This window comes from Misgurnus anguillicaudatus, chromosome 13, assembly GCF_027580225.2.
Source record: "Misgurnus anguillicaudatus chromosome 13, ASM2758022v2, whole genome shotgun sequence".
Lineage (NCBI taxonomy): Eukaryota > Metazoa > Chordata > Actinopteri > Cypriniformes > Cobitidae > Misgurnus > Misgurnus anguillicaudatus.
Window position 1 is genome coordinate 16,725,787 of NC_073349.2, and position 10,661 is coordinate 16,736,447.

Consider the following 10,661-nt stretch of genomic DNA (forward strand, 5'->3'; position numbering starts at 1 on the left):
TTGGTCACTTCTAACTTTATCTCTAAATGGTACCATTGAATGAATGGGGCTAAGCTAAATGCTATCGAAGCTTCGCAGCGTGCTCCAGCGCTTACGTGCACGCACACAGATGATAGAGGGATGTATCAACAATTCTTAGTTAAGGTAATAACATATTTTAATATTGAAAATGAGTAGATTATTCCTTTAACAATACCTTTAAAGTGACTTTTGATATCACTTTTAGAAACTAGCCAAGGAACGCCCATCTAGCGAGTGCGTGTCGCTTGGTGTCGCTCACTTTTGTAGCTAATGTGACTGTAGGGTAAGAGGGCTAAAGTACATTGTCAGATTTTGATTGAAGTTTATGAGGTCACACAAGTTTTTTTTTAAAGTTCATAATATAAACTGTTTAAAATAAACACTGCAATATTATATTTAAAGATAAGAATTGTCCGTTTTGCTTTCATTGCGCTTTCAAGCCCTGCTAAGACTGTGTAGATATACTGTAGTCATTATTTGAGGGTAATAACAGAGCCCCAATACAAAGGGTAGGGGTGGGCGATATGACCAAAATTTTATATCACGATAGGATTCCTTTTATATCATGTAACGATATGTATCACGGTAGAGTTTTTTCTTTTCTTTTAATGAGGTTTTTATGTTATTAAAATATTTAATGCCATCGAATTTTCATAATTCTCACAAAAACTTATATAAGCATAAAAAATAAGATAAAAACAAACAAAACTTGGGCTCATTGAAGATAAACAGTCAGTGATGAAAGAATGATAATAAATAATAATGTATATCTTATTAAAGGTAGAAAAGTGATTTAGTCAAGAGCAGTGAGAGATTTTCACAAAAAAAATGAGTGACAGACCGGGGCAAAATAAGGTAACTTCCCCTTTAACGGATTAGTACAATTTCTTTAAAAAGGTCCAGATAATTTGCTCGCCACCATGTCAGCCGGGATGGTGGTGTCTTTCTTTGTTCAGTCGAGAAGAAGTTGTGTGTTTTGGGGAAAACATTCCAAGATTCTTTTCATTTAAATGGACTTTAATGGACCCCAACACGTAACAGTTTTAATGCAGTATAAAATTGCAGTTTCAAAGGACTCTAAACGATCTCAAACGAGGCATAAGGGTCTTATCTAGCAAAACGATTGTCATTTTTGGCAAGAAAAATAAAAAAGATGCACTTTTAAACCGCAACTTCTCGTCTGTCTCCGGTCCTGTGGCGCGCTAGCGGGACCTCACGTGGTTGTGTAATGACGTCGAAAGGTCACGTGTTAAATATATAAAACGCACATTTGTGGGCCATTATAAGCAATAAACTGACACAAAGACATTAATTAGTATCATTCCACATACAACAATGTCGGAACGGTCCTCTTTCTCCACACTTGTAAACACTGGAGCGGTAGTTTCGTATATGTCATCCGTGACCTCTTGACGTGATGGCGTATTACGTGAGGTCGCACTGGCGCGTCACAGGACCAGAGATAGACGAGAAGTTGTGGTTTAAAAGTGCCTCTTTTTTTTCTTGCCAAAAATGACAATCGTTTCTCTAGATAAGGCTCTTATGCCTCGTTTGAGATGGTTTAGAGTCCTTTGAAACTGCAATTTTAAACTGCATTAAAACTGTTAAGTGTTGGGGTCCATTAAAATAAGAAAAATCCTGGAATGTTTTCCTCAAAAAAACATAATTTCTTCTCGACTGAACAAAGAAAGACATCAACATTTTGGATGACATGGTGGTGAGTAAATATCTGGATTTTTTTTTTTTAAGAAAATGGACTAATCCTTTAAGACCAGAGTCCAGATCCAATCTACTGTTACACATGCGTTTTCTCTTTTAGCTGTTTACTTTTTTTCTTAAGCCCTAAATGGTTGTGTTTATGAGGATACTTGCATATGTGTGTTTATTATGGCCAATAAAGCATGTGATCATGCGCACAGCGACGTGCCGGGGGCGCGTAACCTCGATAGAGATGATAGTCCAAAATCTTTACTGGTTGGCAAGTTTATCGCCCACCACTATACATAGGCATTTTATTAGTTACAAACTGTATGTTTGTGTCACCCACAGGTTCTCTGAAACTCTTGAATTTGCAGATGATATGGCCATTGATGTTCCTCATATATGGCTGTATCTTGCGGAGCTGGTTACCCCTGTGCTTCGAGAGGGTGGAATCTCTATGAGAGAATTATTTAGGTGCGTTCATATTAACCATTTTATACCGCATTGTCGATTAATTCCGACTGAACTCAGCAGCATTAGTAATATCTTCTGCCAAGCTTTACGCTTTATTATATCATCTGTTTATATGTGTGTGCAGTGAATTTAGCAAACCATTACTCCCTGTGGGAAGAGCTGGGATATTATTTTCTGAAATACTGCACCTTCTATGCAAACAAATGGTAAGGTTATCTCAGATTGTTTTTCTAGGTGAATAGTGTGTTTCCATATTCGTGTTTAAATGTATTTGCTAGTGTAGCGTGCGTGTGAGGATGGTGTATATTAATGCTTTTTGTGTGTGCGCGTGTGCTGCAGAGCCATAGGAAAGTGGGATCATTATGGAGGGATTCTGAATTAAGCTGGGCAGATTTTATACCTGAAACAGAGGACGTGCACAGCTTCATTACAGAACATGTAAGTATATATTTACATCACTTCTGCTTAGATATGATACAACCTTCAAAAACAACATTTTCCTGCTAAACATTTTAAATACTACAGTTGTACCATGGTTCGTTTTGGCACTTTTATGTAAGTTGATTACATTTACATTAATGCATTTGCCAAATGCTTTTGTGACTTGCAGTGCATTCAAGGAATACATTTTATGGGAGTCAAGCCCATAACCTTTTGCGGTGCTAATGTAATGCTCTACCCATTGAGCTACAGAAACCCTCCATACTGAGTTAAACTTATTCTTATGATCCTCCAACATAAACTAGAATTCACAGTTTCTGATGGCTCAAACCCGACTGAGGCTGTCTCTAAGAGAACACTCTCACACGATGAACTAAATAAACAACTTGAAAAACTACTACTTGAGGACATGGCTGGCGATGAACAAATCTTCGACTGGGTTGAGGTACAAATCCACATCTGACTCCTCATGTTTGTTTCATTGAAGAAACTGTGAATAACAGTGTCTTGTCATTGTTGTGTGATGGTTTATTACAGGCCAATCTCGATGAATCAGAAATGAGTTCATCTCCTTTCCTCAGAGCTTTAATGACTGCTGTTTGTAAAGCAGCAGTTAAAAGTAAGTAATACAGTATTAACTTATGTCTATCACATTCAATGCAAAGTCTGTTTAGATTAATAAATATTAAATTATAAAAGATTTACAGTAGGGTCAAAAACAACCCAGACACTTAGGGTTTAAAGGTCCAGTTTGGGTTTTTTCTTTCTTTTTTTTGTAATTTTGGCACAATAAATGTTTGTCTCCCTTTACATATTTAATTTTTCTGACTGAATTACATTATTAATATAGCCTGCCTAACACCAGACCAGTCTCTCTGGGAACCATATGCTAATTTTCTCGTATTTGAGGTGTGGTTTACGAATGCCCAGAGTCGTTTATTGGGCGCTACGAATGTCTATCAAATGCGTCTGTACGTAGCTCATAGCCAATCGTTTCAATTATACCAGATAACGTATGTAGAGCGACATCAATTAAAAAGTAAACAACTTTTATCGGTACGTGTGCGCACAGCTGAAAGCTATGCAACTAAACCGGTAGCTGTATATTGATATTGAAAAGCAACACAACTTAGTGGCACTATGACAACCACAGTACAGACATAATGACAATATGATATTAATAAATACCACTTACCATTTATAAGTTAATTGTACTTCGTCGACGACGATGCCTAGCAGGTTGGTCCTATAAAACTCTGTGGTTATCATGTCTTGCCATATCCAAACATCCTTTCTTGGATATGAAATTGTTAAACGCCAAAAGTTGCTCTTTTTTTAAATAAACTTGCATTCAGAACACTATCTAAGGCTGCATTGAAAAGTAACTTTGCGTCTGTTGCCGTGTTATAACAAATAACAAAACTGCTTCGGCGTGTCGCATAGACGTCGTCATCGTCTTGCTGCCCCCTCCCCGTTCTGTGATTGGTTCCCTATTTCAGGGACAAAAAAGGGCCATAGTTACCATGCTAGACTTGCGGCGTGAATAAATTTGCACGCAAAGCAGCATGGGTAAACCCAGGCTATTATTAATATGTAGTTGCCTTCCCTTTTAGCGACTTAAAATTATGTCACACGTTTCCTTTAGGCGTATTTGAAAAGAAAATGTTTCCATACGTCTGCTAGGCACTCAGAAAAAGTGACATGCTGCATTCTTTTTAATTTCTTTATTTAATTTTTCGTGCATAAATGTACAAGAAAAAACGTGAAAAAAATGATGTATGGCTTTTCAGGGCCTCCGTACTTTTTTGATTAGATGGTTAAAAACGCCTAATCCCAGTCTAAAAAAAATTGGGAAACGCCCCCTTTTTTATTCCGCACAGACCTGTACTTGGAGAAACCTCCTTCTAAAAAAATGCAATTTGGAATCGCCCACTAAATTTGAGCCAATCAGACAAATTTCAATATGAAAACGCACCAAAATTGGGAAACGCCCCTTTGTGTTGTGCAGAGACCTCTCTCTCGCTTTTGTTGCTACGATGCGACAGTTGGTTGGTGTGGAATTTGTCCCTCCCCTCCTCCACTGTGATTGGACGGCTGAGTGAAAAGTGACATTGACGAGCCCAGCGTTGAACATTTTTAATTCATGGTGACTGCTAAAAAATGAAACACTGACTAAACACTTAGTGCCTCGCCAGCTAACGCCGTTTGTTAAAAACGCTATTTCCTGGCCTCAGGAAAAATGTTTTGGTGGACACAAAGCCTTACAGTTATGTTTTGTGATTTTATAACCTTATACCTACAATTACAAGTAATATGACTTTGTTGTTTACCATGTGTGCAATCTCATGCGTTTGCCTTTTATATAGTGCTTTCATTTTTTTATATTATGAAATCAAGCTGCAATTTTGTTTCCCATGTGTGCAGCCGAGGGCTCCTCTTGCAAAGTGGACACTTCCATAATTCAGAGGAGATTGCCTGTTTTACACAAGTACCTTAACTCGGACACAGAGAGACAGTTACAAGCACTTTATGCACTTCAAGCATTTATAGTACAACTGGACCAGCCTCCAAGTGAGTAAAACCTTTCATATTCCCACAAACTCGCAGTAGGGCTCCAATATTACTGTAATTGCTTTTATAGGCAATGGTGCTGTTATATACAATATAAACACAACAGTTTAATACTCTGCGGTAGAAATCGCAAAACCTTTTACAGTATTTTTTACATTTGCAGATTTGCTTCGGATGTTCTTTGACTGTTTGTATGATGAGGATGTGATCTCTGAAGACGCATTTTGTAAGTGGGAGGGCAGTAAAGACCCCGCCGAACAGCATGGAAAGGGCGTGGCCCTAAAATCAGTCACCGCCTTCTTCACATGGCTGCGCGAGGCAGAGGAGGAGTCGGAGGACAATTGACAAGAAGAGAAAGGGACACTTTTGCCATCTAGTGCTGAAGAGACAATAGTCGCTAAATCAATAACTGCATCAAATTGAAATGTAACATAACAAGCAACACATTATGCATCAGTCGGGCAGAGTGCAGCCAGATTTCGAATGGTACGGTTCACTGACATGCAACGACCATGTGATGACTTAACAGTTGTTGGAGCACTAAAAAATGTATTATTTATAGAAATATTGCATTTAAGTTTTTTATTCTTTTCTTTTGTTACTTTTTAAGGAAAGACTTTAATAATACAAACGTTCAGCTATGAAACAAAACATACGTTCAGACTCGTTAATTTATTTTTTTTAAGAGCAGCATACACGAAAGGGTATTTAACATTTGCTGACAGTCACAATGAACGGTTATCAACGGATATAGATATAACATTATTAATTTTATTAAAAAATATAACGGCCGTGACAAATAATTAAACAATTTTCATGCTGTTTCAAACTGTTCAAGAATGGTAACCGTTTTATCTGTTTATCTGGTTGAGGATAGTCGAGGCCGGGTGTCAAAGAAGGATCGGCGTTTTAGTGCAAGGTTTAAGGTTGTTGTTTCGATAACCACACCGATTGTTCCTCCGCTTCAGCTTGCTCTATGTGAAACACTTCCTGTAATCCAGCAGAAACATGCAGTACTATGCATTCAGGGGACTGCTGGGTGTCACAGAACAAGAAATGAGAGTCCACGAGCAAAGGACAACGTGTACAAAAACACTGAGATGTTGCAGAACCTAAAGTGCTTGTTATTCTTCATACTGAGAGCAACTTTAAAACTTGTAAATAAATTAAAGACAAAATGATTCATAAAAATGCAAACGGCGGTGATGGTGTGTGTTTTTTGTACGGTGTTGTCAGTGAATGCTAATTTTGCAATGATATCTTGTCCTTAAAGGGACACTCCACTTTAAAAAAAATGCTCATTTTCCAGCTCCCCTATTTGATTTTTACCGTTTTGGAATCCATTCAGCTGATCTCCGGGTCTGGCTGTACCACTTTTAGCATAGCTTAGCATAATCCATTGAATCTGATTAGACCATTAGCATCGAGCTCAAAAATAAGCAGAGTTTTGATATTTTTCCTACTTAAAACTTGACTCTTCTGAAGTTACATCGTGTACTAAGACCGACGGAAAATTAAAAGTGGTACCGCCAGACCCGGAGACCGGCTGAATGGATTTCAAAACGCTGAACCCTTATACTTACCCTCATGTTGTTTTAAGCGTGTATGAGCCGTGTTGGGGAAAGTTACTTTTAAAAGTAATGCATTACAATATTAAAGGTGCAGTGTGTAATATTTTGAAGGATCTTTTGACAGAAATAATAAAAAAAATAGTGCTGGGCAAGATTAATTGCGATTAATCGCATACAAAATAAAAGTGTTTTTGGCATAATATATGAGTATGTGCTGTGTGTAGTTATTACGTATAAATAAATACACACACATTCATGTATGTATTTAAGAAACATTTACATGTTTATATATATATTTATTTATATTTTTATATATTCTATATTTAAAATAAATAAATAAAAATTATAAGTAAAACAATTCTGAAATGAATATATGAATGTGTGTGTGGTTAAATATACACAATAATAAGACACAGTACACGCACATATATTATGCAAAAAAATCACTTTTATTTTGTATGCGATTAATCGCGATTAATCTTTGCCCAGCACTAATAAAAAACTATGGGGCCGTTTCCCGGACAGGGATTAGCTTAAATCAGGACTAGACCCGAGTTTAATTGGGAAATATAACTAGTTTTAACAAACATAGCTTACTAAAAACATTACTTGTGTGTATTTTGAGGCAAAACAAAGCAAGTTGTTTTCAGTTTGGACAGCTCTATTCTATTTTAGTCTAGAACTAGTCTAATCCCTGTCCAGGTAACCGCCCCTATATGTTCAGGGGAGTATAAAGACCTTTTTTTCATGAACCGTTATGTTTTTATTACCTGAGAATGAGACGTTTTTATCTACATATATCGAGGGTCCCCTTACGTGGAAGCCGCCATGTTTCTACAGAAGCCCTTAACGGACAAACCTTGTTTTCTTCGACGATGACATGTTTTTTCCGGTGGCGGCTACTGTAGCTTCTCAATGCGTTTCAAAAGCGAAGGATGAGCAGTGGACTGAGCCGTTGGTCGCAATTCGCAACCTTACCACTAGATGCTGCTAAAATTGACACACTGCACCTTTAAGTTACTCGTAATAAAGTAACTAATTGTGTTCCTTAGTTACTTTTACATTACTTTTTCTTGGCTGAGGCTTGATCTCTTTCAGGCCTTGCAGGTGTTTTTTATGACTGAAACATTCTGCATTCAGAAATTGCATATTTCATCACAAAAATGTCGAGCTCTGGCCTGCCATCTCAGTTTCTGACTCAAACTGTTCCCATAGAGTGCATAATGTGACTATGTTTAGTTTAATTCAGTACATATTTTTAATAAAATTAATTAAACTAAAAAAGTAACTCAAATATTAATGTGTAATGCGTTACTACTCGTTACTTCAGAAAAGTAATATTACGTAATGCATGTTATTTGTAATGCGTTACCCCCAACACTGTGTATGAGTTTCTTTATTCTATTGAACACAAAAGAAGATAGTTTGATCAATGATGGTAAGCACAAAGTTGACGACACCCATTGACTTCCACAGTATTGTTTATTCCTACTATGGAAATCATTGGGTACCATCAGCTGTGTGCTTACCATCATTTATCAAAATATCTTATTTTGTGAAAGAAAGAAACTCATGCCAGTCTAGAACAACACGAGGGTGTGTTTACTATCCTCTTTAAATATGTCTGTATATTTAATTAGGCTAAGAAAATAATCTTGATGGTGGGGCACTCATCCAAAATGATCTCTTTTATTTTAGGTGCCAAAGAATGCATTGATACAATATGCTAAATTATTCTCTGATATCTACATAGAAGGCATTTGATTTTAAGTGCAAAAATTATCCAGTTTTACATGCCCAATCAAAACCCTAGGATTTTTCTCTAGAATTAAATGGCCTAATTTGGAAGGGTCGTGAATAATAATGATGAGCTCTGCTCTGATTGGCTGTTTTTACAGCGAGGCTAATGTCAGTAGCTCACATTAGGAATGTTATCACCTTGTGTGGGGTGGTTTCCAGGACAGGCCTTATCCTAGTCCCAAACTAAAATGCATAGTTGAGCTGCCTTAATATAAGAAACATTTTGACATATCTTAACATACAGTGAGGAAAATAAGTATTTGAAGACCCTACTATTTAGCAAGTTCTCCCACTTAGAAATCATGGGGGGTCTGAAATTGTCATTGTAGGTGCATGTCCACTGTGAGAGACATAATCTAAAAAAATCCAGAAATTACGATTTTTTAACTATTTATTTGTATGATACAGCTGCAAATAAGTATTAGAACACCTGAGAAAGTCAATGTTAATATTTGGTACAGTAGCCTTTTTTTGCAATTACAGAGGTCAAACATTTCCTGTAGTTTTTCATCAGGTTTGCACACACTGCAGGAGATTTTGTCCCACTCCTCCACACAGATCTTCTCTAGATCAGTCAGGTTTCTGGCCTGACACTGAGTTTGAGCTTCCTCCAAAGATTCTCTATTGGGTTTAGGTCTGGAGACTGGCTAGGCCACGCCAGAACCTTGATATGCTTCTTACAGAGCCACTCCTTGGTTATCCTGGTTGTGTTCTTCGGATCATTGTTATGTCATCCTCTCCTTAATGCAGTCGCCCTGTCCCATGTGCAGAAAAACACCCCCAAAACATGATGCTACCACCCCCATGCTTCACCGTAGGGATGGTGTTCTTGGGATGGTACTCATCATTCTTCTTCCTCCAAACACATTTAGTGGAATTATGACCAAAGTTCTATTTTGGTGTTATCCATGACTTTCTCCCATGACTCCTCTGGATCATCCAAATGGTCATTGGCACACTTAAGACGGGCCTGGACATGTGCTGGTTTAAGTAGGGAAACATTCCGTGCCATGCATGATCTCAAACCAAGACATCTTAGTGTATTACCAACAGAAACCTTGGAAACGGTGGTCCCAGCTCTTTTCAGGTCATTGATTTCTCACCTTTCTTAGGATAATTGAGACCCCACGAGGTGAGATCTTGCATGGAGCCCCAGTCCGAGGAAGATTGACAGTCATGTTTAGCTTCTTTCATTTTCTAATGATTGCTCCAAGAGTGGACCTTTTTTCACCAAGCTGTTTGGCAATTTCCCCGGAGCCCTTTCCAGCCTTGTGGAGGTGTACAATTTTGTCTCTAGTGTCTTTGGACAGCTTTTTGGTCTTGGCCATGTTAGTAGTTGGATTCTTACTGAATGTATGGGGTGGACAGGTGTCTTTATGCAACTAACGACCTCAAATCTAATTTAGGTTAATAAATGGAATGAAGGTGGACATTTTAAAGGCAGACTAACAGGTCTTTGAGGGTCAGAATTCTAGCTGATAGACAGGTGTTCAAATACTTATTTGCATACAGGTTCTATGGCACCTTTAAGCATGCTCATTCAAAATTCATTATTTACTCTATGGTTCTTGTTTCATGACAAATTACATGCAAATCAATGATGTATTATGCATGTTCCAGCAAGAAAATATGAAAGCCTAACGCCTTGATCTGTTTCTGAAATTAAGGTAAATGTGCTTTCAGACTATTGAAGAAAACTGAGCATTTACTTTTTCCATTTAAGTATTTTTATTCAAAATATAAAAACTGAATCAGAGCCTTGCTCTCAATAAATACAAAAATTTGATCAAATGATGTATGTAAAAATAAAGAGAGATGCACTAGATATTCAAAGGCGAATGTGTAAGCTCACTAACCACACTTCGATCAAAACTGAGATGGGTTTTTAATCTTAAACGTGGAGCAGATGTTGGTGAACGCACTATAAGAACATTTTAAGTAAAACCATTAAGAGGCAGATGAGACATGTTTGAATAAACCATCAAATCTTTGGGATATTTAGAGAACTATTAGGCACATATCGGATAGTCATTGTTTTCATCATCCACCGTGGATTGTAGGGTAAAAACATCTCAAACATCG

General features: G+C 37.4%; 1 protein-coding gene across 8 annotated transcripts in view; it reads left to right on the forward strand.

The window, feature by feature from the left end:
* The window catches only part of eif4g3b (eukaryotic translation initiation factor 4 gamma, 3b), a 52,585-nt gene extending 46,180 nt beyond the window's left edge, over positions 1–6,405 (forward strand). For all 8 annotated transcript variants that reach the window (XM_073875202.1, XM_073875201.1, XM_073875207.1 and 5 more), the window contains 7 exons: positions 2,071–2,196; positions 2,321–2,402; positions 2,536–2,629; positions 2,931–3,082; positions 3,175–3,256; positions 5,062–5,208; positions 5,372–6,405. In XM_073875202.1, the coding sequence (XP_073731303.1) occupies positions 2,071–2,196; positions 2,321–2,402; positions 2,536–2,629; positions 2,931–3,082; positions 3,175–3,256; positions 5,062–5,208; positions 5,372–5,553 (865 nt within the window). In that variant the 3' untranslated portion in view covers positions 5,554–6,405. The remainder of the gene's footprint in view (positions 1–2,070; positions 2,197–2,320; positions 2,403–2,535; positions 2,630–2,930; positions 3,083–3,174; positions 3,257–5,061; positions 5,209–5,371) is intronic.
* The last annotated feature ends 4,256 nt before the right edge of the window (positions 6,406–10,661 follow it).